The 26,219-nt window shown below is 58.0% G+C and overlaps 2 protein-coding genes across 6 annotated transcripts in view; both read left to right on the forward strand.

Annotated features, from left to right (window-relative positions):
• Nucleotides 1–237: 237 nt before the first annotated feature.
• FKBP8 (FKBP prolyl isomerase 8) lies at nt 238–16,505 on the forward strand. 5 transcript variants are annotated; one of them, XM_050934397.1, is made up of 10 exons: nt 238–261; nt 3,865–3,972; nt 4,584–4,913; nt 6,609–6,778; nt 7,664–7,752; nt 8,467–8,684; nt 9,381–9,553; nt 9,705–9,782; nt 15,191–15,328; nt 16,040–16,505. In XM_050934397.1, the coding sequence occupies exons 3-10, from the start codon at nt 4,613–4,615 to the stop codon at nt 16,124–16,126; spliced, it is 1,254 nt and encodes a 417-aa protein (XP_050790354.1). In that variant the 5' UTR covers nt 238–261; nt 3,865–3,972; nt 4,584–4,612; the 3' UTR covers nt 16,127–16,505. The 5 variants fall into 5 exon arrangements, with proteins under 5 accessions (XP_050790354.1, XP_050790353.1, XP_050790355.1 ...); XM_050934396.1 differs by having other exon boundaries at nt 257–312; XM_050934398.1 differs by lacking the exon at nt 238–261 and adding an exon at nt 443–517 and having other exon boundaries at nt 3,865–4,053.
• Nucleotides 16,506–23,330: 6,825 nt separating this feature from the next.
• The window catches only part of ELL (elongation factor for RNA polymerase II), an 81,623-nt gene continuing 78,734 nt past the window's right edge, over nt 23,331–26,219 (forward strand). Inside the window, exon 1 of the mRNA XM_050934392.1 lies at nt 23,331–23,480. Coding sequence (XP_050790349.1) covers nt 23,346–23,480 — 135 coding nt within the window. The 5' untranslated portion in view covers nt 23,331–23,345. The remainder of the gene's footprint in view (nt 23,481–26,219) is intronic.

Raw genomic sequence — 26,219 nt, forward strand, 5'->3', positions numbered from 1 at the left:
CAGGGGACCCAGGCCAGAGCCCCGGCACGTCCCAGCGCCGCAGCCCGCGCTGAGCCCACCTGCGCGCAGCCCCAGGCCGCGGCCCCTTTAAGAAGGCGCCGAGCAAAGGCCGATCCAGACGGGACGGGCGTTGCAGCCAGCCAGTAGCGACAGGCTTCCCCGCCCAGGGGAGCCAATGAGAGCCCGGGGCGGGGCTGGAGCAGCCCCGCTGAGCCAATGAGAGCCGGGGGCGGGGCTGGAACGGCTGCTCCCAGGGGCCAGGTGGGTGCTGGTGCTCGCGGGGCGGCCGGGCGCGGGGGCTGCTCAGTGTCCGTGAGTTCGCGGCGGGGCCGCGTTTGTGACCCCCCCCCGGCTGGGCTCTGCGGGGGGGTCCCGGAGCACCCACCGCTCCGCGTTCCTGCCCCGGCGGGGCGCCATGTGCTGGTGCCCGGGAGGCGTCGGACCGCGGCCGGGGCGAGGGGGGGGCTTCTCCCTCCCGGGCTAGCCCGTGGCTAGGGGTGGCCCTGGCTCGACATGAGTGGGGGACTTGCGGTGGGGAGCGAGGCGCCTGTGAAAGGCCGGGGAATCGTGGCTCCAGGACCCAGGAGCGGCGGGGTGGGGGGAGCCCCGGAGGGACCCGCCCGGCAGCGGCGGGGTGGGGGGCGGGGAGCCCCGCCCGGCAGCGGCGGGGTGGGGGGCGGGGAGCCCCGGAGGGAGCCGCCCGGCAGCGGCGGGGTGGGGGGCGGGGAGCCCCGGAGGGAGCCGCCCGGCAGCGGCGGGGTAGGGTGTGGGGCGGGGAGCCCCGGAGGGACCCGCCCGGGAGCGGCGGGGTGTGGGGCGGGGAGCCCCGGAGGGACCCGCCCGGCAGCGGCGGGGTGGGGGGCGGGGAGCCCCGGAGGGACCCGCCCGGCAGCGGCGGGGTGCGCAGAAGGACGGTGTGGAGGGAGGCTAGTTCCAAAGGGGCAGTTCCCCCAAGGCGCACGGTGACCCGCAGTGGCTCGGCAGAGAAGTGGGGGCATCAGTTCCTGCTCCCTGGGGTTTTGGGGAGGCTGAAGGGTCCCCTTCCCATATCCCCTCACCTTCTTAGTGGCGCGCTCCTGTCAAGGCTGGTGCTTGGGTCCTGACATCTCTTTCTGGGGGTGGATCGTGCTGGGAAGCTGAGCCTGAAAAGGGCAATTGCTGGAGGGGACGATACCTGTACTTCTGCCTGGGCTTGTTAGCTGGGCCAAGGCTCCTACGGGCATTGCCAACTTGGGCTGGGCCCCGCACAGAGGCCTTGTCTTGCTCTCTGATTGAAACGCCTACTAGGGCAAATGTGACTTCCTCCCCCTGCCCCATGCTGCAGTGATGGGGGAGCACTGAAGGGGAGATGGGACGCACTGTCCCATAAATCGAGGCAGTTCTCTGAGCATCGTGGGGCTCACAGAATTAAGCTGCCTTCTGGTGCTTTTTTGTAGACTGGTACTGCGTGAGTCTCTGGAAAGGTGCTCTCTGGGGGGTGCCCATCCATGCTGTGCTCTTGGCTGAGGGCTTTACTCTGAATTCCCCCTTGGCAAGTGACTTGGGGCTGGTGGGGCAGGGTGGTGTGGTCAGGAGCCCAGGAAAGTGAGACCGGGTAGCTAGGGTCCTGTTTGTTAAAGGACTTGTACCTTGGCATGGTGACTACAGCCTCTAGCTTGCCTGTTGTTCGGGAAGCGTCCCAGCTGGGTGTGTGTTCCCCTCTGGTGACCCAGCATGCTGCTGCCTTCTGCGCTAGCTGCAGCCCATCTCGTAGCTGGGCTGGCAGCCTGGCCTGAAGGGGCTGGCAGTGAGAGGCAAAGCCCAGCAAGCAATGGGCTGGGGGGACAGTGGCTAAAGCAAGGATGAATTCATTATGGCCCTACGCAGCCCTGTTGGACCCCTGAGTCTCCCTGGCCAGTGACTGGTTAAGGGACGCTCCTGGACTTGTCCCAGCCATGTTTGTCCTTTCAGGGCCCAGGGTTCTGGGAGCACACTCCACGGAGTGACAAGTGTGAACAGGAATGTCGCTGTTACGTTTCAAGGGAGTGTAACTTTACCTCCCATGTTGTGTCAGGATCGCAAGGAGCCTGGTCATTAGCAAGGGCCTGAGAACCAGGAGGGGATGCTGACCGGGTGGGATTTGTTTGTTTTTTATGGGCCTGATCTTCATTATTCTACTGAAGTAGCACCCAGAGGCCCCCAGTGCTGGGTGCTGCACTGACTTGCAGTGTGAGACGGGCCTTTGATTTACACTGTTCAACCCATCAGGCCAGGGACTAAGGATGGGAGACGGTCAGGATCACTCTCCCACCTACTCACCTGGTCCTCCTCACTGTGGATCTGAGCATCTTTCTTCATTCCAGAGCGAGAGAAAGGAAAACGAGCAGTGGCAGTGGTGAAGAGAGAACTTCTATTAAAAACTCGCCAGTCTTTGCCTTTCGATAACTGGGGAGAGGGGTGTGACACTGAGGAGTAACTTCCTAAAACATGGCTCTTTTCTGGCCTGTGCCTTTGCTGTAGAGCGGTGGTTTTCAAACGACTTGCATTGGTGACCCCTTTCACACAGTGAGCCTCTGAGTATCACCCCCTCTTATAAGTTAAAAACGGGGGTGGGGGGAATTTAAAGGGGGCTGTCAGCCCCATAGAATGGGTAGTTCGTGACCCCCATGTAATTACCTTGGGACCCCCTGAGGGGTCACACCTCCAGTTTGAGAACCCCTGCCGTAGTGGATAGGAATGGCTAGAGCCGAGCCAGGCATTGCTGTGTGGTGCATGATGGTGCTTCAGCCAGGAGGCTGGAAGGGCCCAGACAGGGAGAAGGATGCTCTCTGGCAAGCCTAGAGCCCCGAGATGGTGGGTAGGCAGTTCTGAGCTGCATCTTCTGTCAAGTGTATTGCATTAGGGCCTCGAAGTTCAGTTCCTGGCTGGGACCCCAAGGTTCTAGGCACAGCACTGCAGGTCTTGTCTGGGTGTTTGGGCTGCAGACTCTGCTCGCAGTCCCTCTATGGCTGCTGAACATGACCCCCACAATTGTTTGCCTCAGTAGCTCCAGTTGCAAGTGTAGGTCACGGGTCGTTTTTTGTCTTGGGCTGGTGTCCAAGACCAGCATTGGTTTCGCTTCTGTAATTAACTGGCAGAAAGGCTGACACCTACTCCAGAGGAGGATGCCAAGGCACCTGATCTCCATCAGCTGTCACCAGACCAGTCTCTTCCTGTCCATCCCAAACCTGTTCTCTTACATGTTCATCTCCTGCTCCGCCCAGGTTGATGGGCACTCTGCTCTCATCTGTCCTCTGTGGAGCTGGGTTCCCCCTGTGTCTGACAGCAGCCAGGGTGTTCCCGCTCCATCTGCGAGCTGGCTGACCCTGCGCAGAGGGGTGCCTGGCCCTTCTCCTGCCCTGGCTGGGAGGTGACCTGTTAGCGTGTTTGCTGTGAGCGGCAGGTGCCTTTCCTCAGCGCGCTGCTTTGCTTGTAATAAACAGCTCCCAGTGAATGGTGTTTGCCCGCAGACCAAGCTCTTGCTGTGAACAAGCCTCCCTTGGTGCTGGGAGTGTTCTCTGCTGTATCCAGAGCAGTAGTGGGTTGTGCGGTGGAGACACAAGGTTCCTGTTTCTCTTTGAGGCCTTGGCTTGTCCTCCGCCCTCTGAGTGTGAGGCCAGGCTGGGAAGCTGGGTTGACCTAATCTGCCTGCCCTTGGACTCTTGGCAGCATCACTCGTTCACCTCTTCCTGGGGATTTTTTTTGCCATACTTGGCTCTAAAGCAGCCCAGTTTATGGGTCGCTCTGGTATCGGGTCCAGACATCTCCAAGCAGGGGCTGGGTGGGGATTTCAGACTCTGCAAGAGACTCCTCAAGCTTGATTCATTGATTGGTTTTTATTTTCAGATACCTTGGAAAAGAGGAATGAAACCTCTCTCCGAATGGCTGGCCTTCTGGAACTATCCCCTTGACTGAAGACCAAGAGCCTACCTGAGGGTGCAGCCCAGCCCAGAGGTTCCAACCGCCCTTGTTCCTCCAGCACCAGGGTAATCTCCACTGCCGGGTGTTTGGCAGCCAGGCCTTTCTGAAACCCTGGTGAGAGGCTCACCGGCCGCCCGTCCTGCTGTAGAATTTGGATCTGGGAAATATTTTCCCTCTGCCAGTTAGGCTCTTTGCTGCCTGTGAGCTTGATGGCTCCTCATTCCTCCCCATGCTGCGCCACGTTAGGCTCCATCTCCCAGCGAAGCCCAGCTCCCAGGTCTTGCTATAAATGGAAACAAGTTAGGGAAACGTGTGGTTGCAGTGATCCTGGGATCGGCCTCAGATTAACTCTTCCATGCCGGGCTGCTGGCTCTGGGAATTTCAGGTGCTTTGGTTCTGTGCCATTTGGAAACCCTCTGGTGGTAGCTTAGGGTCCCGGACCCTGGCTGTGGCTGAGTTATGATCGCTATTTATCAGAGTGAGAGTGCTGACTTCCCCTAGAGTGCTAGGCTGCGGAGAGGCAGGATCTGGGTTCTAAGGCCCCATTTCAAGGTAGCTCTTGAATCTCAAACTACAGTTCTTCTTAATCTCCCTCTGGGGAAAAAACCCCAAACAAAACATCCTCTTCTGTCATTACTTCCTAGTTAGTTGATCCTTGGCTCACCTCTCTGCCATGGCTTCTGGAGGGGAGGGTCTGGCTGATGGCTTCCCTGACTGGGGTGACACCAGCATCGATCTCAGCTCGCCAGGCCTCGCCAAGGCCAGCGCCTCCATCCTGGACAATGGGGAGGACTTCGAAGTCCTCAATGAGGATGACGACGATGACGACTTGAGTGAACTCCCCCCTTTGGAGGACATAGGGACAGGAAGGACCCCACCAGCCAGAGATGACACCCAGGTGCCTGAGTCAGAGCAAGCCCCAGAGGTGGCCTCCAACATGCCCCAGGCAGCTGAGGAGTGGCTTGATGTCTTGGGTAAGATCCTGTGTAGGAAGATGCCATGCTGTTTCCCGTTGTCGTAAGCCCTTCCCCTTCTCCCTGCCTCCCAGTGAGGGCAAGCAGGCTGAAGTCATGGCTCCCATGTGCCCCCGGCAGCAGCTCTGCCGTAGTGGTGTGGGAAAGGGGGCCCGAAGGTGTGGCAGATGCCTCGCTATGGAGCCTTTGGCCTCTGGGCCACCTGTCTGTACCCAGGTCAGGTGTCAGCAGTCATTGCGGTTTGATTACAGTGCCTCCTGTGAATCAGGTGTGCGTTCATTCAGCAGAGGTCTTGGCCCAGCCTCCAGCAGTATGCAGGTTGTTGGCTTGGATCGCCACAGCATTCAGAGCGTGCTAGTGCTTCCCTAGAAGAAAAAGATCTGGGGACTGTGGTGGCTAATCCGCTGAACGAGAGCACCCAGTGAGATGCTGTGGCAAAAGGGCTAATGCCATCCAGGGAAGCACAAACGGGGGGACGGTGAGCGGGTGCAGAGAGGTTATGTCACGTATGCACTTGGCACTGGTGTGACTGCGGCTGGAATCCTGCGTCCAGCCGTGGTGCCCACAGTTCAGGAAGGATGCTCATACTTAGAGAGAAAAGCCACGAGGCTGATGAAAGAATTTGATGACGTGTCCCTCCAGGAGGGACTTGGGAGCTCAGTCTGTTTGGTGTGACAAAGAGGTTAAGGAAGGACTTGGTCCGTCTAAATCCCTACCTGGGAAACAGAGATCTGATGATGGGCTCTTCAGCGTAGCAGACCAGGGGATGATGTAACACAACCGAAGGGCTGGAAGTTGAAGCCAGACCAATTCAGACTGGAAATATTCTTTAAATTTTCAACAGTGAGAGTCGTTAACTCGTTTACCAAGGGGTGAGCTGGATTCTCGATCGCTGGTGATTTTAAAGTCAAGATTGGATGATTTTCCAAAAGTTTCATAGATCCTAAGGTCAGAAGGGCTCATTGTGATCATCTAGTCTTACTCCCTGCAGAGCACAGGCCAGAGACCTGCCCCCTCAATAATCCCTAGAGCAGATTGGTTAGAGAAACATCCAGTCTTGATTTAAAAATGGCCAGTGATGGAGACTCCCCCGTGACCCTCGGTAAGTTGTCCTGATGGTTAAATACGAAGAGCTACTCTAGAATGAACGGGGGCAAGTTTCTGGTCTATGTTACCTGGGAGGTCAGACTAGCTGATCACAACGGTCCTTTCTGGCCTTGGAACCTACAAAATGCTGAGCAAGACACAGCCCCCACCCCCGGGAGGTAAGTGGCAGCTCTTTAGGGGATCCCCCAGCTAACATCTCAGCAGAGAGGCATGGAGCGTGAACCCTCCCTCTTGTCTCTAGCCCAGTCCCTCCCTGGCAGGATAGTAACAGGTTGGTGGTAGTTGCTGGGGATGACTTTGCTTTGTCCCGCTCTCCCTCCTCGGTGTCTGTATCCAGGAGCCTTGGTTCCCCAAGGCTGTGAATCTAGTGGTTCTTCAGGGCCACCACGTTCTTGTCAACATGAGCTGCGGGAGCAGTGGCTGTGTGGCCAACTCTGAGCCTGGCATCAGCTCCCTAGTGGGAATGTGCCAATTTGTCTGCCTCCCTTCCTACTTTAAACCCAAGTGGACGTGGGCGGCATGAGCCAAGAGAGCCTATCTCCCTCCCGCTGGCTGTGATGTGCTTCTGGCTCCTGTCTGTCTGCCCAGGGAGTGGCTTACTCAAGAAGAAGACCCTGGTGCCTGGTCAAGGCGTGGAGAGCCGGCCACGCAAAGGCCAGGATGTCACTGTCCGACTCAAGGCGATGCTGGAGGATGGCAGCGTGGTGGAGGACAATCCCAGCCTCTCCTTCACCTTGGGAGACTGTGACGTCATGCAGGTAGGTGCGAGGTGACTGAGGCCTGTGTGCCCTGGAGCTGGAGATGTTTGGGGCAGTGGAGGAGAAGAATCTCTGCACGGCACTGACCTGCCTGGGGGAACCCAGCCTGCGTGCAAAGCCTGGTTCATTGACTTGGGAATGTTCAGGTGGGAGGGCCCAGTGTGAGTCAGACTCCTGCTTCCTCTGGGCCCGGTATCCTGCCTGCCCGGAGTGACTGCAGACACCTGGTGCTCCAGGGAGAGCTCTTGTTCCTTTGTCATCTCCATAATGCACCTGGCTAACTGAGAAATGCTGTATGTGGGGCAGTGCAGGGGAGGAAGAGCCCAGGAAATTTCTTCTTTATCCCCAAAGGGGATATCTGTACCCTGAGGCAGAGGCCGTTTATCTTACACCCAGCTGCCGTGTAGCTCTGTGGATTTGGCAGCTGGCAGCTCCTCTAAGAACTCGGGGAGAGAGAGGAGGTGGAGCGGGAGCACGTCCTCCCTGGTGACCCACAGGAGCTGTGTGAGTGCTTCCTTTGCCCGCCTTGGCAGCGGGGCTCCCTGCCTTGCTCGAAGGCACCTGATCGCATTGGCTGATTGACCTGGTGCTCTGCGCAGAGACCCAATTCTGGGACCTACAGGCTGATGCCCTCTTGCCCTGCCCCGCTCTGTCCCTGCATTGTGCCGTGCTCACTCTGGTTTGCCTGGTGCCCGGCCGGCCTGCATGCTGAACTGCTCTGTGCTGGTTTAATGGCCTATCCAGCAGTACAGCCCCTTTGCCCACACTACAGCAGCCCTCTGGGGAGGAGCCCAAGTCTGGCTGTGGGATTTGAATCCATGACCACGCGCTCCCGTGCAGAGAGGGCCCTCCGCTGACCTCCCTCTGAACTCTGGATCCCTGCAGGCCCTAGACCTGTGTGCACAGCTGATGGAAATGGGAGAAACTGCCTTGATCATGTCGGATGGCAAGTACTGCTTCGGCCCGCAGGGCAGGTGAGTGGGGTCCTGGGACTTGTGGAGAGGTAACCACAGCAGGACCAAAGGAAGCGGGGGGATCCTTTGAGAGGAGGCTTAGCCAGTGTGGCCCCTGGCCTGCAGCAGCGAGGCCAAAGGCTGGAATCTGCCATGCGGAGAGTGAGAGGAGGTGTTGGTCTCAGGGCCGGCACAACCCATTAGATGACCTGGGCGGTTGCCTAGGGCGCTAACATTTGGGGGGTGGCGACCACGCGGCTGGATGTTTGGCCGCCCCAGTTGTCAGTGGTATTTCAGGGGTGGGACCTTCTGCCATCTGGAGCGCCAAAAAAGCTGGCAGTGCTCCTGGTTGGTCTTATTACAGTTCCTCATCAACGTGTCCCCAGCAAAGTTCACCCCCCAGCCGCAGTCCCAGTAGATAAGCCCAGGTGTCAGTCGGGGTGGGGTGGGATTTCTCCAGGGCAGGAATGAGGCATAGCTGGCAACAGGGTCTGTTCTTCTGCCCTCCCTGGTCTGGCTGCCTCCACACATGTCAGTCTTTGGGGTGCCCCTTTCCCCAGTGCTGAATCTGCATGGCTCCTCGGCAGCCCGGGGGTGTTCGGGGGCAGCAGCTGGCACCGGGCAGCTCTGATGCAGAGCAATAGTGTTGCTGGCCCCAGAGCCACAGCAGCCTAGGCTGGGCCTATTCTTCCTCCTGCAAGAGGTGCCATCGTGTCTCCTCCATCATGTGAGCAGGAGCCCCGACATCCCGCCCCACGCAGCCCTCACCCTGGAAGTTCAGCTGCTGGCCGTGCAGGACGCTCCTGATCTGGAGCTCCTCCGTGGGAGTGAGAAAATCCAGCTGGCCAATCGCAAGCGGGAAACCGGGAACTTCTACTACCAGCAGGCAGACTATGTGCTGGCCATCAACTCCTACGACATTGCCCTGAAGACCATTGACTCCAGCTCCAAAGGTACCTGCCCTGCCCTGGGGTCAGCCAGACCTGCCCAGGCAGTGGGGCTCTGGGAAGTGGAGTTACTGCACATCTGAGGTGTCTCCACCACCACTGTGCCCGACCCTCAGGGCTCAGCCCTCCTCATCCTCCTGTGTGATGCTGGCCCCTCTGGGACACACTGCTCATCGAACAGCGTCTCCTTGCCTGAGCCAGGGAGTCCCCTGCCTGGGAGCTGGGTCTCCTGGCAGCCTGTGTCTCTTGGGAGCTGTTGCCCTCTGAGATGCCTCCTTGCCTGGGGCACTTCTGCAGTGCCAGGGGAGATTTTTTGGAAAGCAGTGTTTGGTGGCTTTACAGCCTGCTTCCTTCATTGCCCACCTGCTCCTCACCCAGCATCCCCTGCGGGCAGCCATAGCAGCACGATTCTGAGATCCGGATCTCCATGGGCACCCTCTGTTGGTGTGTCCATGGCTGTGAGCCCTTGGGGCAGAGGCTGGCTCCTCTCTGCCCTGCCCAGAGCCCAGCAGCAGCCTATTGGGGCTCCCCTAGGGGTAATCTTCCTGGGCTGTTGGTGGCCCAGGTGAGGTCTAGACACCTCCATGGCTTGCAGGATAGGGAGGTGGGTTCCCTGCAATGCAAAACGAAGGGAACTGGAGGGAACGAAGGGTTGGAAAGCAGCTGTACTGCAGGTGTAACTTAGCTTTGGGATCTCTGCAGTCGACTATAGCCCGGAGGAGGAGGCTGAGCTGCTGGAGGTGAAGATGAAATGCCTCAACAACCTGGCAGCTTCTCAGCTCAAGCTGGACCATTATGAGGCTGCCCTGAGATCCTGCACCCAAGTCCTGGAGCACCAGCCGGAGAACATCAAGGCCCTCTTCCGCAAGGGGAAGGTAAGGGTGGGGCTCTGTGCTGCGCGAGGCCCCCTCCCTTTGGCATGCGGGAGCGTCGGATGGAGACCCTGGCCTCTCGCGGCCTGGGTGAGAGCATGTCCACTGGGGGTGGCCAGGGCCTCTCTGCTCAGCTTTGTGGCTTGTCTTCCAGGTGCTGGCACAGCAGGGAGAGTACAGCGAGGCTATACCCCTCCTCAAAGCAGCTTTGAAGCTGGAGCCATCAAACAAGGTAGGCTGCTGTGCCCGCTGCTGGCTGGGCTTGGGTAGCAGATTCCTCTGCCTGCTGGGATATAAGCGAGCGACCATCTGAGGATTTTCTCCTCTGGAGCCGCCAGGCTCCTGGTTGTGTGGCATCGCCTCTCTGAGACTCTGTTCTTGTTGCCAGCGATCCTGGCGTGGGGAGGCTGACTGGAGCAGGGCAGTGCTGCTCTGCTGGCCCATGCGAGGCAGGCAGTCTCTCCTGGGGGCTCAGATTCAGTGGTGCCATATGGCGTGTGTTCACACTGTGTAGTGCGGAGACTGAACCTGCTCTGGCTACGGATGGGAAAATGGATCTACTGGGTCTCTGCTTTTTCCCCTTCCTCCTTTGCCCCCAAAATCAAGTCCCATGGCAGGCAGGGCCCCCTCCAGCCCAGGCTTTGTTAAAAATGCCCCCTCCATTGATGGTTCCAGCCCAGCAACTTCCAGTGTCTTGGGCCATCATTGCAGGAGGTGGGGTGGAAAGCAAGCCCTGGCTCCTTGCTTGGCACTGCAGGGCATGACTGCCCTGGGAGCAGCCCTGTAGGGCTAGACTCCAGTTCAGCACATGGGCCGGGACGAGCTCTGGGTAGAGAATTTCCTGCTGCAGGAGTGGAAGCCCTGAAGCAGCCTGGAAATACCCTGGATGGCAGTGAGGATCGTGGACCAGGGCAGAAGACACACACTCCATGTGGCAGGGCAGAGAGTGGAGTAGGGCTTTGGTCTGGGTATGAGCACTCCCTGTCTGTCAGTGAGTGCCCCTGACTATGAAAAGGCATCTCAGTAGGCACTTCACTGCAGAGGTGTTAGACTTTATATCCCTGTGGCACCTGAAGGCCACAGATAAGATGGGCCCATTGTGCTAGGGGCTGTACAAACCTAGTGAATGACGATCCCTGCCCCAGAGAGGCTACAGCGTAAAAGGGGGCATCTCTGTTAGGAAGAGAGGTGGTGTTTGTGACGGGTTGGATCACAGAAACCCTCTTGGGAGCTGCCACCTGATGTGCCAAGACTACTTCTACCCCTGCCTTCCCTGCCAGCTCAGGGCCCCACCACCCTGTCTTGCTGAGCCAGACACTCCCACCTTCTCCAACAAAGACCCAGTGTCTGAATTACTTGCCCCAAAGCTGCAGGTTTACCTGAAAGCAGTTAACAGAAGTGTTCTTGTCTTTAACACTCAGATGCCCAGCTCCCAAAGGGGTCTAAACCCAAATAAATCTGTTTTACCCTGTATAGAGCTTATGCAGGGTAAACTCATGAATTGTTCGCCCGCTATAACACTGATAGAGAGAGATGCACAGCTGTTTGCTCCCCCAGGTATTAATACATACTCTGAGTTAATAAGTAAAAAATGATTTTATTAAATACAGAAAGTAGGATTTAAGTGGTTCCAAGTAGTAACAGACAGAACAAAGTCAGGCGCCAAGCAAAATAAAATAAAATCAAACTGAATACAGATAAGATCCTCACCAGTTCCAGAATGCTCCCTTTTACAAATTTAAACTCCTTTTAGCCTGGGTCCAGCAATCACTCAAACCGCTTGCACACTGTCCTTTGTTCCAGTTTCTTTCAAATATCCTGGGGGGTGGAAAGGCTCTCTCTTTAGCCTCTATGTGGAGGTGCCAGATTCTAACTCTTCAAATAGAGTAGGTGAAAAGGAGGCTCTGGCTAATTCCTTCCCCCCACGGGGGCAGGTTCTGCTCTGGAGATGTCTTGCTGCACAGCAAGGGACTGCACCCAAAAATTCCTCATGGGCTTGCAACTCTCATGAAAGCTATTGGACGTGACACCTTCCTAACAGGACCGACCTGGCAGACAGCCTGTGGGGTTTGGACAAGCAGCAATCACTGGGCTAACTTGTTGCATTTCACTCTCAAAAGCATCTTAAACACACCATCTGGAATCCAATCTTCTCTTGGGCGCCACTGATTTTTATTACTTTGGAAACGGTCAGATTAAATTTGGCTCGAAAGGCTGTTTTTTGAAAGGCTCCTCTTTCCAGAGCCTAAATCTCTTTCCATGAAAGGCAGAAACTGGAAATTCTGCATAGCTTGTCAAGGAAGAGCCCTTCCCCTGCAGCGCTCGGCTAGCGTACAGGAACCAAAGCAAGACGGCCCTGACTGCTCATTGCTCCAAATGAGAGAAGTCATGGGGAGAGCCCATCAGTGGGGAACAGCAAACTTGGATCTTTTAAATTAGCTGAATTTTAGAAACACCCAGGATAAATAACAGGAGTCCAGGTACTTTTCACCATGCCCGTGTGCCTTTACAAAGCCACTTCGTGGGATTACCTGCTGTGAAGAGACAAGTAGCCAGCTTCCCACAGCAGAGGGCGCAGTCCCACTACACAAGTGGCAAAGGCCGGAAGCCAAATACCTGACGCTTTCCAGGCCCTGGGTATGTCTTGTCCGCACTCGGCTCTGTTCTGGTTCTTCTGATGTGGGCTTTGGGAGCTGGCTAGTGGCTGCTTGGAATCCTCAGCCCATGGGCCAGGGGCTATTACTGCTGTATTCCAGAGAGTGGGGCTGAGACAGTGACCTCTGGCCACCCAAGGTGCTGGGAAAATGCCCCTGAATGGATCTCGAACCTGTCTTGTCTGAACCTAGCTCAGCTCTAAGAGGGTAGGACTGCAGGGCGGCACAGGCCGCGAGCTGAGTTCCATGCTGCACAGGGACTAGCCTGCACCTCTTGTGAAACCTCAGGGCTTTCCAGCGGAACTTCCCGGTGCTCCCAGGGATGCAGGCCAGGAGGGAGCGGATTTCAGTCACAGAATCCACTAAATTTTGTCACTGCTTCTTAGAGCAGCCAGGTGACCATGCTAAAGAGACTGGCAGGGGCTTGACGGATCCTGCTAGAGTCCAACTTCCGGCTGATCTTAACTGACCCTCTCCTCCCTTGTCCAGTCTCTCTGGTGGGAATCCGAACAAACACTGCTGCATTGCTGCTGTTCTTGGTTTCTTGGATACAGAGTTTTAGTCTCATTTACAACCAAAAAAAGTCCTTTTCCAATCAGCACACGGCACCGCTTCCTGTGAGGTGGCCTTTGGCCCCTCGCCCAGCCAAAGTCCCCTACCGATGGGCCGTTATACCCGGTGAGCAGAGGCAAGTTTGGCTTCCAGGAAGGATGGAATCTGACATCTGTTCCATCTCTTCAGAGCTATGGGGGGGTTGGGGTTCTGGTGTGTCCGTCTGTCCAGCCATCTTGCTCTTCCCTTCACTCCTGCTTCCCCGTAAGGCCCCTGTGATGGGGTCTGTTTACCCCACGCTAGCCCAGACAGGGTTAAGCCCCAGGTATTGACAGCGGAAGTCCCGCCTCCCTGGCAACACTGGGCATGCTCCAAGTGCTCTAGTAATATAAAGGGAGGGAGACCAGCTCATTCTGGGCTGGAGGCTGCAGGGGAAGGACCTGCCTGGGAAGCTCCCGTGGAGAGTCAGCCACAGCCTCTGACTGCACCAGGAATCAAAGCCATCCACAGCCCGCCTGCACCCCGACAACTGGAGGAAACCCTGGGGACGACTGGCCCTGCCAAGCACAGGGGAAAGCCCAGCACAGACTCTGGTAGGAAGTGACCCAGGGAGGGTGACGGAGTAGTATGTCCCACCTGGGGAAACTCAGCATGTTTCCGTAGGACCCCTGCTCTGAGTCAGTGGCAAGCCACTGTGCCACTGTTAGGGCCCTGGGTTAGGGCCTGGTGGAGTTAGGTGGGCCCAGACCCTGCTACCAGGGTTGCCCCACCCCATAAGGGGCACCGCAATGCTTTGTAGACTCTGGCCGCTAGGCCACACTGCTCTACGCTGAAGGGCTGCTTCGTAGACTGTGACGGATAGGCCGCGCGGGCTGTTGCAGCCCCATACTGCTGTGCACCTTCGCTTGCTGAGGTGGGCTAGCCTCTGCTCCGCTCTCACTTGATCCTGGGCCACGTCTCTTAGATGCAGGGGCAGCTCCAAGCGCATGCCTGAGGTGGCAAGCCACGGGGGCGCTCTGCTGATGCCATGTGGGCAGCAGGCAGGGTGCCTTCGGCGGCGTGCCTGCGAAAGATACGCTGGTCCTGTGGCTTTGGTGGACCGCCCACAGGCGTGTCTGCGGAAGGTCTGCCGAAGCCACGGGACCAGCGGACCCTCCGTGCTTGGGGTGGCAAAATGTCTAGAGCCGCCCCTGCTTAGTTGTGTTTACTCCAAGCCTGGGCTGCTTTCCCTCCTCCCAAGCCGGGTCTCTGTGACTCTCGGAGCTGGGAGCACAGAAAATAGCGGGACCTGGGAGCAGCCTGGCTAGGCCGCCATGCCCAGCACCTGCCAGGAGCTCAGGCCTGAGCCTAACAGCAGTGTCCTGCCATAACAGCTGTGGCACTGGCTGCAGCTGCACCTTGGAAGAGGCTGGAAGCTGCAGTACCTGCTTTGCCTGGGACCCTCCTGTTGTCCTGCCCTTGCTGGTGCTCTCCCCTCTGCTGGGGATTCCATGGCCTGACCAGCAGCCCCAGCCAGGCAGGGCAAACAGCCATCCCCAGGGGTTGTGATGGGCCTGTTGCGGCTGATGGAGCCAGGCTGAGCCACGTGCTCGTGGAGGGATCTGGTTTGGTGGCAGGGCGGGGGGTGATGGGGAGAGGAATTGTAGCAGGACTTTGCCCCAGGGTGGGGCTCCGGCAGACCAGCTGCAGAGGTGTGGCTTCGTTACCCACCACTAGGGTGCATCTCGCCCTCTAGCAGCGGATCTCAAACTCTTTTACTGGCGACTCTTTTCACATCGCAAGCCTCTGAGTGTGAGCCCCCCACCCCCAATAAGTTAAACGCACTGTTAAATGTATTTAACACCATTATAAGTGTTGGAGGCAAAGTGGGGTTTGGGGTGGAGGTTGACAGCTCATGACCCCCCCATGACCTTGTGACCCCCTGAGGGGTCCTGACTCCCAGTTTGGGAACTCCTGCTTTAGAGGGCTGGAGCAAATACAAGGCCCTGTCACCCACACGTGAGGCTCTTGGAGGTGGGAAACTGAGGCACAGAAGTGATGTGTCTTGCTGTACAGCAAGGACTCGTACTCAGGAGTCCTTGTTCTGAGCTGCATGCTCTCCCAGGCAGAAGCCTGGCCTGCCTGAACTGAGCAGCCTGGGTGTGCTGCCCCTGCTCAGAGGGGGGCTAGGTGGCAGTGGGGAGAGGCTGCTTGGGCACAGATGGCTTCTGCTGCTCAGGGGGGTGGCACAGCCTTGGTGTCTGAGCTCCTCTGTGCAGCCCTTGGATGCCCAGTTTGGCAGAGCCCAGCTCCGAGGGGCTGCTGGCTCTCTGTCCTCGCAGGGCTGTCGTGTTGCTCTTTCCTCCCTGCCCCCGTGTGCAGAGCGCCCTGGGAGCTGGCTGGAGAGGGGAAGTGGGGCTGGCATCTCATGTGTGCCTGGCTGTCTCGCTCCCAGACCATCCATGCGGAGCTGTCCAAGTTGGTGAAGAAACACGTGGAGCAGAAGAACGTGGAGACCGCAATGTACAGGAAGATGCTGGGGAACGCCAGCACCACCAGCACCGCTGCACCGTGCAAAGACAAGGCGCCCCGGGTGAGTGGTGGAGGATGCGGGAGTGGGAAGGAGCCTGGGAAAGCAGCAATGTGCTGGGGCCTCTGAGATCTGTCCCGGCTCTGAGTGGTTCCATGCTCGCTGTGTTCTGGCTGCCACTGCTTGTGCCCCCACATGCTGGCAGAGCAGGCCGCAGAGTGCGTGAGCCTTGCTGGGGCTCTCCTAGTCAGCACAGAGCCAGCACATGCCAGGGAAACTGCTGTTGTGTGCCAGGCTCTGAGCTGAGTCTGGAGCTGCCAGCTGGAGGGGTCTGTGGTGGAGAGGGCAGAGGTGCCAGCTTGTTGTGGCTGGTCGCGAGGGGGCAGGCTGCGAGTGGGGCAGAGGCATGGCTCCCGATCCGGCAGCCCAGAGAGCTGCAACGTCATCGGTCCACCTGATGGCATCACCCCTGGCCAGATAAAGGGAGCCCCCTCTCCTTCTCTGCTGCGCACAGGCTGCTAGTCCGGCCCTGCTGTGCCCAAATGCTCCTGGGGCAGGGAACCTCCCTGCACCCCAATTTAGGATTGGGGTTCCCAATCCCCCCATGTGACAGGCACAGGACTGGTGCCTCCTGCTCTTTCCATGCTGCTTTTGGGCCCCAGAGCCAGCGGGGTTCTAACGAATTCCCTGTCAAGGGCGGCCTACCCATGGAGCACCCCGGCTGGGTCCAGCTGGCTCTCCTCTAACATTCGTGGCTCTTTCCTTCCTTTCCAGTCTATTCCCTGGAAGTGGCTCTTCGGCGCAACAGCTGTAGCACTCGGTGGCGTGGCCTTGTCCGTCGTCATAGCCGCAAGGAACTAGCGTAGTCTGCGGAGAGGCCCAAGGAGCTGTGCCACGCCCCAGTCTGCTCACCAACTGCCCCGGCACATCCGGACCTGCCCCGGTGAGGACTGTCTGATTTTCTCCCCCTGGAGCGGAGCTGGGGCTCTGTGCATCGCTCCCCTTCCCCTACCCACTGATTGTAAATCACAGACTCAACCTCCTCTGCCTGAGGGTCCTGGCCAGCAGCAGTTGCAGCGACACCTTTGCAGCAGGACGGGGCGTGGGTGGAGAGGTGGCAGGCCAGGTGGAGATGCCCAGGGCGGGTGAGCCCTCTGCGTGTGGGATGAAGAGCCCAGCATCTCTGCACCTTGACTGCTGGTTCGTCATTGTCCTACCCCGCAGAACCTGCGACCTGGTGCCATCTTCCCCTTTCTGATGGTCAGGCAAGGAGGGGCTCCCCCAAAGAACCACTCTGTTAAGGGATGCACCTGTTTCTGGGGAAGGGTAGAGCAGGCAGGGCTTGTGTGGCCATGACTCTGGTTCTGCAGAGCCGGTTCCATGGTGGGGGATGCTCTCCATGTGGCTGTGGGGGAGGGCATGCGCTTGGCACCCCATCCCCCTAGTTAGAGGGAGCTGGGAGCTGTGCCCATGGGTGAGGGCTGGTTTTCCTGTTGTAAAGGGTTCTAGTGCCATTGCAGCCACCATGCTCTGCGACAGGCTCCTCAGGGTGTTGGAAGGTGGCACCTTGGCCCTGTCCCTGGATCCCTTGGGCAGTGGGGCTGGGCGGGAGTGTACAGCCCCTCCAGCAGAGTTCTCGCTGATATATCAGGGTCGGGGGGGCTCTCTTGGAGCACGCCCTGCCCCTCAGCCTTCATGCGCACCCTGCTGCCTTCTTCACAGGGTGGGGTCTAGTGTGCGATGGCCAAGAACTGTCCTGGGAGCATGAGATGCCCCCTGGAAGCAAAACGCCATGTGGCAGGAATGGTGCAGGGACAAAATGTCTGTGTCCATTTCATCCTGCTGGTGCCCAGGGCTTTGATCTCTCTGCGGGTCCCCTGGGGAGGGTATTTCCCCTCTGACTGTAGCTCTTTCCAGCTCTGGTCCTGGATTTCCCAGCTGCTCTGTCTCCCTCCCCACTGGGCAGCAGGGCCTGTGTCTTCTGTGTGTCCACACTGTCCTAACAGCTGCGCTTCTAAGGAGTCAAAGTACTATTCCGCCCCCAATCAACTGTGAAAACCCTCCAATAAAAGGACAAGTCACAATTGTGTCTCCTCCAGAGCTGGGCCTCTTCCTTGCTTTGGGTTTCTGTCCTGCTGGGGCAGGGGCAAGACCTGGCTGTAACTGCCTGGCCCTCGCACCAGCGGCTGTGAATGGGACAGAGGCAGCAGCTGTGGCCACAAGCTGGGGGGTGGGGGGGGGAGGTGATTATTTACCCTGCCCATCCGTGCCCTCCCTGGTTCAGGTCTAGGTCTGGTTCCTCCCAGAGGAGGGACCTGTTGGATTCTCCGTTGAGCCAGCAGGGAGGGATGGGGTGAGGGAGGAGACCCTCCCCTGGCCAGGAGCCACAGCTGGTCCTTGGAAACACTTGCTGTGAAAGCATCCAACTTGCAGCGTGTGGTCCAGGCTGTCCCCTTGCGGGTGTGTCTCCCCCACATGCCTCTCAGCCCATCCTCCTTGGCCCTCAGCCCCCCCCCCCCAGGTATGTCTTCATAGACTCATAGATTTTAAGGTCAGAAGGGACCATTATGATCATCTAGTCTGACCTCCTGCACAATTCAGGCTGCAGAATGTCACCCACCTACTCCTGTATCAAACCTATGTCTGAGCCATTGAAGTCCTCAAATCGTGGTTTAAAGACTTCAAGGTTCAGAGAATCTTCCAGCAAATGACCCATGCCCCACGCTGCAGAGGAAGGCAAAACCCCCCAGGGCTTCTGCCAATCTGCCCTGGAGGAAAATTCCTTCCTTGCCCCAGATATAGTGATCACTTAAACCCTGAGCATGTGGGCAAGACTCACCAGCCAGCACCCAGGAAAGAATTCTCTGTGGTAACTCAGATCCCACCCCATCTAACATCCCATCGGGCATATTTACTGCTAGTAGTCAAAGGGGAGAACTCCTGTCTTTAATTGGGGCTCAGGAAATACCCAGCCCCTCTTCTGTAAGGGGAGCTGCTTGGGGGCCTTTGCTGGCTGGAGATCTGCCTTGGGCCAGCGGGGAGAGATGGTCCAGGCAGTGGGAGGGGGATTCTGAGCCGTGCTGGGGCAGTGGCTGATGAGGGGCAGAGCAGTTGTGCTGGCTTCTCTGGACAACTGGCTGGGGGGCTGAGCCCTGCCGATGAGCAGCACCATGAGCACCCCTAGCCCAGGAGCTGGCCCCGCAGGGGCAGAGGGGAGCAGTTGGTGCTGCCGGCACTGTTGCTCAGGTTGCAATGGGGGCTGAAGCTTTTTGTTCTCACTGCTGCTAAATGTGTGGGACAGGCCGGGACAGTGCTGCTCAGACTTGGGGAGGAAAAGCATTTGGCAGAGAACCAGCCCGTGTGCAGGGGTGGGGGCGAACAGATGGGGGAACAGGCCTGTCTTGCTGTCACCTTCTCCAACACCCAGGATCTTTCAGTCAGACGGCAGGGCCAGGCAGCCCTTCCCAGGAAACGCCTTCGGGGTCCCAGCACCTCAGGGCAGGGGGAGAATGGCCAGTTGCACCAGCGGAGCGGCGGGCTGGACTGCAGGCATGCACCGCTGGGAGCAGGATGTGTCCAGTACCTCACAGCCTGGTGGGAAAAGCCTCCTGCAGCTGGGGCAACCACCCTGGTCCCTGCACAGGTGGATCTAGCCCCACCCCCCACATACCTTCCAGAGGGCAGGGATGGGGATTTCTGATTTGCTGTCACACTCTTGCACCTGCCCCTGTATTTACCCCTCACACACACGGCTCTCAGCTGCTGTGCAAGGAAACCCAAGTCCATCTGCAGGCCAGATTACCAGGCACTGGAGCCATGATTCACCCCAGCCTCTGTCCGCCCATGGGCACCTGTGCCCTGCGGTCTGCAGAATGGAGCTTTGTCTCTGGCCAGGTGGCTTTGCAGCATGGCACTGTCTCCTCTTGGGGCTCTCTCCTATCAGGTGGGACCAAGGGGAGTGCCACATGGGCCATGCCCATTGGGAAAGCCCTTTTGGGGGAGCTGCTGAGTGAGTCCCCAGCACCCCTGAAAGCCTCTCCACATCTGGCAGCCCCACTCACAGGCCAGCCCCATGTCAGTGTCTGCTACAAGATAGGCAGAGCGCACTGCAGTGGGAACAGCACAGGGGAGTCAGGGTTGGGCTCTTCCTTTGCCTGCTGCGTTCTGAGCTGCTGGGCCATTACCTGCATCCCATGACCAAACTTTTCTCTGGCCCCATTAGGATGAGCCCCTTCCTCAGTGTTTTTCTTGAAAGCAGCTGGGACTCAGCACCTGGAGTCCCAGGTGCTAGCACGAGATGTGCCATGATGCCAGAGAGTTGGCAGCATGGAGCTCGGTCGGACCCTGGCCCTTTCTCCACTGCCAATGGGAGACCATCGGCCACAGAAACCACGGCGTTTTCTGCGCCATGTTGGGCCCAAACCTGCTGACGGGTCCAGAAAACCACTGGCTCCCTTGTGGCTGAAATACTGCAGATGCCAGCGCGCTCTGCCATAGGTCAGAGCACCGGGCGCCCAGTGGCTGCTGCTCCACTTTAATAAACAAGGTGCCAGCTGGCGGGCGGAGAGGACAAGCCCAGCCTTTCCCTTCCCGGCCAGCGCTGGGCAGTGGAAGCTGGGGGTAACTGGAGAAGAATGTTCTCAAGAAAACAGCCTCAATCTCCCCCGTTCAGCCAAGGTTTGTGACCTGCCCCTGTAGGCATGGGCTGCGGAAGAATGACACAATCGTGGGACGCGCATCCCAGGCCCCTGGAGCGACTCCTAAAGAGCCAAGTTCATCTGTGAGTGGCTGAACCTGGGTTCTAAAAGCCAGCCCAGCAGCGTGGACACCTCGCATCCTCGGCACAGGTTAGCTGAGATCTGAGATGGCTGCTTGGTTCCCTCCTGTTGGCTATAAACGCACCTGGGGAAGGAGAAGCGTGAGCACTGGCTGTGCTAAGCTGCTGCACCGCAGTTGTTCCATAACTGAGCCCATGTGCGTCTGGGGCAGGGGCTAGAGCATCTACACACTGTGACACTGCAGAAGAGCCATGGCAACAGCTGGAAGAAGGGGACAGAAAACCCCTCACCATATGCTTGGCTGCTAGCTCTTGGAGATGCTGTGATTATGGTTTTGGTGCCCTCCAAAGGTCTGTCTACAGTGCAATTCGACCCCGTGACTGGCCTGTGCCAGCTGATTTGAGCTCACGGGGTTCAGACTAAGGGGCAGTTTAATTGTAGTGCAGACATTTTGAGCTCTGGGACCCTCCCACCTTGCAGGGGCCTAAAGCCTGGGCTCCAGCCCAAGCCCGCATGTCTGCACCGCTATTAAACAGCCCCTTAGCCCAAGCCCCACGAGCCCAACTGAGCTGGCACAGGCCAGCCGTGGGTTTTTAATTGCAGTGTGGACAGACCCATGACGCCCTGCTCAGGATACTGTGGCTGATTCCTGGGTCTGGAGCTATTTTTAGTTGCTCAGGAGACAAACTCTATCCTGGTTTCTAGTGAAGTCACAGAACCCATCTGGGGGGTGGCAGCCCGAGCAGACCTACGGATGTGGCTTGGCTGGGCTGCTATTGCTGTAGTTTAATAACCTCCCAGGAGCTCTGGAAGGTGCACGCGCATGCACAGATAATTCTAATCCCCTTTCTCAGGGACGGATGGGCTGTCCCTGAGGCTGCTACCTGGTGTTGCCTGTGCTGAATTTCACAGGCTAGCTGCATTTCAAATAGCACAATGGTAAACTAAACCAAAAGGCAGCATGTCCTTTGGGGAGAGGAGCCTCCTTTCTGCCCGCTGATCCACAGCGTAGCATGAGCTCAGGAGGCCAGACCCAGCTCGGGGAGCCAGTGGGCTGTGTCCCAGATGCTGCTCATTCCTTCCAGGGCAGCAGGTGCAGCCTGGTTCACTGGCTGCCCTGTCTGCATTTTGAGGAACTTCTTTTCTAACAACGGAAGTACCAGTAAGGTGACCAGACAGCAAGTGTGAAAAATTGGGACAGGAGGTGGAGGGTAATAGGAGTCTGTATAAGAAAAACACCCCACAATGGGACTGTCCCTGTAAAATCAGGACATCTGGTCACTCTAAGTACCAGAGATGGCACCATGAGCTTTCTTGTCAAGTGCTGGGGGGCTAGGGAACCCCTACATCCTCCAGCCTTGCAACTGTTCCCTGCAGTAGCCCTGAGACTAGCTGGCGATGGAGGCTGAGTGGGGTAGGGTGGAGCAATGACGTGCAGCTGCCAGAAACTACGAACGTTCCCCCAGTTTCAGAGGAGGAGCAAACCTCCCACAAGCAGCGGAAGGAAGCGATGCCAGCACAGAAGCGAGAGGGACCCTCCACTGGTACTGTACCAGCTGTTCCACTGTACGCTGGGCTCGCCACAAATCGCAGCACTTAGTCACAGGTGCCTGGGACTTTGACATGTAGAGGGCTGCTAGCAGCATGTCCTTCAGTGAGGCGCTTGGTGGCTGCCTGGCTCTACTACAGAGCTGAGTCTGCTAACAAAGCTGGGGGGAGCAGCTAGGGCCAGTGCTCAGCACACGCTGCTGCCTCTTTGCAGTGCTAGATCTGAAGAAGTTTTTCCATGCTGACCCCAGCCCACCCTTTCTCTGGTGGCAGCAACCTCATGCATTCGTTTAGTAGACTATACAAAGCGGGGCCCTAATCCTCTGGGCATTTAAACGTATGGCTGGAGCATTTGGCATGTGGGTGAGCCTATGTTCCTAAAGCCCAAAACCCTCTCCTGGAGCCTGTGCTGTAGTGGACTCTGCATGGGCCTGGGGGCACAGGAAGTTGGACTAAAGCAGGGTAGGCAACCTATGGCAGGTGTGCCAAAGGCAGCATGTGAGCTGTTCGTTAGTGGCACTCACAGTGCCCGGGTCCTGGCCACTGGTCCGAGGGGGCTCTGCATTTTAATTTACTTTTAAATGAAGCTTCTTAAACATTTTATAAACCTTGTTTACTTTACATACAACAATAGTATATTATAGACTTATAGAAAGAGACCTTCTAAAAACGTTAACATGTATTACTGGCACGCGAAACCTTAACTTAGAGTGAATAAATTAAGACTCAGCACAGCACTTCTGAAAGGTTGCCGAACCCTGGACTAAAGGGATGGGCTGGTGCTGGCATTATGACACTGGCTGGGCCCGTTCCAGAGACTGCACCAGCTGTCAAACGAGGATGACCGCCCTTCCTTTTGCCAGCCCTGTGTAGACAAGGCCTGCTGCACAGTGTCCCACGGGCTGAGTTACTGGTGGGAGTGATCTACTGCCAGCTATGCAGCTTCCTGTGTGGACACTTGTATGGGCTTGAAGTGCATCAGGCAAAAGCTAAATCACTGCAACCAATGTGGGCTACGTGGCATTTGTATCAGTAGCACTGTAATAATGAGGGGTGAGTAATTTACCAGTACAACCCCTCACACGGATGTCATGAACTGGTAAAAAAATTCCTTACAGGGGTGCAGTGTATTCCCCATCCCATAGCGTAGTCCTGTGTTTGGAGTGACTCTGGTATAAACGTGCTCACTCTGGAGTGGGGGCAGCTGTTGCTTTAACCCCCGCTGATGCTGTAATTAGCAGGGTGTGAACCAGAGTACATCTAACCCCCCCACCCAGCCTGGGGCAGCCAGGCTACAAACTGCAGAGCTGGTGGGCTTGGGGTCAAGCCGGGACCCTGAGGCCCTTCCCCTTGCAGGGGGCCAGGACCCCCACTCGCACCCCCTCCCCCTGGCAGGGTGCAGCCCCGCGTCCCCCATCCCACCGCGCGGGAACAAGGGCCCCCTACACTAGGGAATCTATCACCCCCCACTGCTCTCCGCCTGAGGGTGGCTCCAGGACCACACTACCCACAATGGACAGCGGCCTTTATTTGATTACCCCCGCCTCTCACGGCCGTACACCAATCGGAAGCCAGCCTTCCTCAGCCTGGCCAATCAGAGCGCGCTTGCCCGCCCTTTTCCCCCTCTTAGCCCAGCAACAGGCTCGCCGGCGGGGCGGGGCTCAGCGATTGGCCTGGTGAATAATCCATGAGGGGGCGTGTCCTAGGGCGGGAGGCCCCGTCCTGCCCAGCGCGGAGGGGGAGATGGTCCCAAGATGGCGGCGCTGCAGGCGGAGCGCGGGTACGGGCTGTCCTGCGGGCGGCTCGGCCGGGGCACCCGCGTCTCCGTCTTCCACGTCAAGCTGACGGACAGCGCGGTGCGGGCCTTCGAGGGCTACCAGGGCAGCAAGGTACCGGGGGCCGGCGGGGGGCTCCTGGGTATTGGGGGGCGGCCGGGGGAGCGCAGCTGGGTATGAGGGGGCGTAGCTGGGTATGGGGGAATGGCTGGGGGGGCTCCTGGGTATGGGGGGGCGGCTGGGGGGGCGGCCGGGGGGACTCCTGGGTATGGAGGGGCTCCTGGGTATGGGGGGGCGCCTGGGGGAGCGCAGCTGGGTATGGGGGGGCGGCTGGGGGCGCAGCTGGGTATGGGGGGGCGGCGGGGGGAGCGCAGCTGGGTATGGGGGGCGGCTGGGGGGGCTCCTGGGTATGGGGGGGCCGCTGGGGAGGTTGTAGCTGGGTATGGGGGGGATTCCTGAGTATGGGGGGGGCGGCCAGGGGGACTCCTGGGTAGGGGGGGGCTCCTGGGTATGAGGGGGCGGCCGGGGGGGCGCAGCTGGGTATAGGGGGAGCGGCTGGGGGAGCGCAGCTGGGTATGGGGGGGCGGCTGGGGGGAGCGCAGCTGGGTATGGGGGGGCGGCTGGGGGGAGCGCAGCTGGGTATGGGGGGGCGGCTGGGGGGAGCGCAGCTGGGTATGGGGGGGCGGCTGGGGGGAGCGCAGCTGGGTATGGGGGGATTCCTGAGTATGGGGGGGGCGGCCAGGGGGACTCTTGGGTAGGGGGGGACTCCTGGGTATGAGGGGGCGGCTGGGGGCGCAGCTGGGTATGGGGAGGTGGCTGGGGAGGGTGCAGCTGGGTATGGGGGGATTCCTGAGTATGGGGGGGGCGGCCGGGGGCGCAGCTGGGTATGGGGAGGTGGCTGGGGAGGGTGCAGCTGGGTATGGGGGGATTCCTGAGTATGGGGGGGGCGGCCAGGGGGACTCCTGGGTAGGGGGGGACTCCTGGGTATGGGGGAGGCGGCTGGGGAGGTTGCAGCTGGGTATGGGGGGGCTCCTGGGTATGAGGAGGGTGGCTGGGGGGCTCCTGGATATAAGGGGGATGGCTGAGGGGTGCAGCTGGGCATGGGGGGTCGGCTGGGGGGTCTCCTGGATATGGGGAGGTGGTCGAGAGGACTCCTGGATATGGGGAAGGGTGGGGGGGGCATAGAGGGCAGGCTCCTGTACATGGGGGACAGTGGAGTGATGTAGCACTTTCCTGGGGTCTCAGGGATCTGATCCCGTTCTCCCCACAGGCAGGGAAGGCAGTGTGGGGACAGGCGAGGGCCCTTCCATTGTGAGGGTAGTGTGTGGGTCCCCCACCCAAGTGCCAGGAATTGGAGGGCAGCGTCCCTGGTCCTGTGCTGGTGTTGATGAGGTTGCTGCTCTAAGGGGAGCTGGATAGGGGTGATCCAGGAGGTGCCCATTCCTGCTGGGGTGTGTCTTCTGTGAGGATGTTCCGCCCAGCCTATGGGGCATCTGTCCCAGCTTCCCTGGCCAGGGGCCTGGATCCCCCTTGTATGCTGTAAGGAGCAGCAGGGGGCACTGGGCTTGGAGTCAGGCCTGGCATAGGGCTTAGCTAGGATCAAGTAGATAGAGAATGTTATTGAGGCACCTTGCACACCCCTTTGGTGGTTTTGGGGGGAGGGGCCTGATGGGACAGGTTCTCTCCCATGGAGTAGAAATCCAGGGTGGTGGGGCTTGGGTCACCTCCATCGAGAAAGGGTTAAAATCCTTGGCCCCTTGCCAAGAGCCAGTGATGGGTTTTATACTGTGAACTGTCAGACCCCATCCTCCCTTGCTTGGGCTGGGGGCTGTAACCTTCAGTTTGAAACTTCACCTGTGTAAACTGAAAATACCAAGAATTTACACACACACACACACACGGCAGAGATCTATGTTGTAATGTAATGAGGGGTTCAGCACCACAACAATTCAGGGGGAGTTAATCCTTGTGTATCACGGAGTGATAAAGAAGGGGTGAATCAGATTCTCTTCAACTGGAAAGAGCCCAGCTTCCACCCTGTAGGAGCATTCAAGAGAGAGACTTCCCAGGAAGGAAGAGGCTACAGCTTTCACTCACTGTTGAATATTTAACACTGTTGGGTAAAATGGGGAATTTCCTTCTCCTGTCCCCGTCATTGCTGCTGCTGATCTCACTAAAAGCTCTGATTTATCGGCTTCTCCTTCCAGGCAGGCAGATACCTTGCACTGACCATAGACAAGGGTTCCCCATGCTCTAGAGCAGACTGTTGATTGCTGTAGGTGAGAAGGAAGCTAGCTTTTCTCTTTCTCTTCAAGTATCAGAGGGGTAGCTGTGTTAATCTGGATCTGTTAAAGCAGAAAAGAATCCTGTGGCACCTTATAGACTAACAGACGTTTTGGAGCATGAGCTTTCGTGGGTGAATACCCACTTCCTCAGATGCATGCACCTCAGATGCATATTCACCCACGAAAGCTCATGCTCCAAAACGTCTGTTAGTCTATAAGGTGCCACAGGATTCTTTGCTGCTCTTTCTCTTCGTCTTTGATATCTTTAAAATTTTCAGGAAGGCTGTTGTTGAGATGTTTCCTCAAATTGCATCCAGTTAGCTTATTAGCTACTGCATAAATAAATAAAAATGGAAACACTGGACATCTTTTACTAAGATGTCTCTAGAATTAATTAAAAAGATACCTCTTTTCTTTGCTCTTGCACAGTACACATTTTTCTGTCTTCACCTTGCAGGTAGGTGGTAAAAGCTGGGACTCTAACCTGTTTGTTGTTAGAAACATCCTGCTTGCCAGCGTCTGTAGAATAAACCATATGTTGTCACAACACTATTTTTAATTTAGGGTG

This window comes from Gopherus flavomarginatus, chromosome 24 (genome assembly GCF_025201925.1).
Source record: "Gopherus flavomarginatus isolate rGopFla2 chromosome 24, rGopFla2.mat.asm, whole genome shotgun sequence".
Classification (NCBI taxonomy): Eukaryota; Metazoa; Chordata; order Testudines; family Testudinidae; genus Gopherus; species Gopherus flavomarginatus.

Coding starts and splice junctions, on each gene's coding strand:
- FKBP8 (XM_050934397.1), top strand. CDS start 4,613: ATGGCTTCTGGAGGGGAGGGTCTGGCTGATGGCTTCCCTGACTGGGGT. Junction 6,779..7,663: donor GAGACTGTGACGTCATGCAG/GTAGGTGCGAGG, acceptor GGATCCCTGCAG/GCCCTAGACCTGTGTGCACA. Junction 7,753..8,466: donor TGCTTCGGCCCGCAGGGCAG/GTGAGTGGGGTC, acceptor TCATGTGAGCAG/GAGCCCCGACATCCCGCCCC.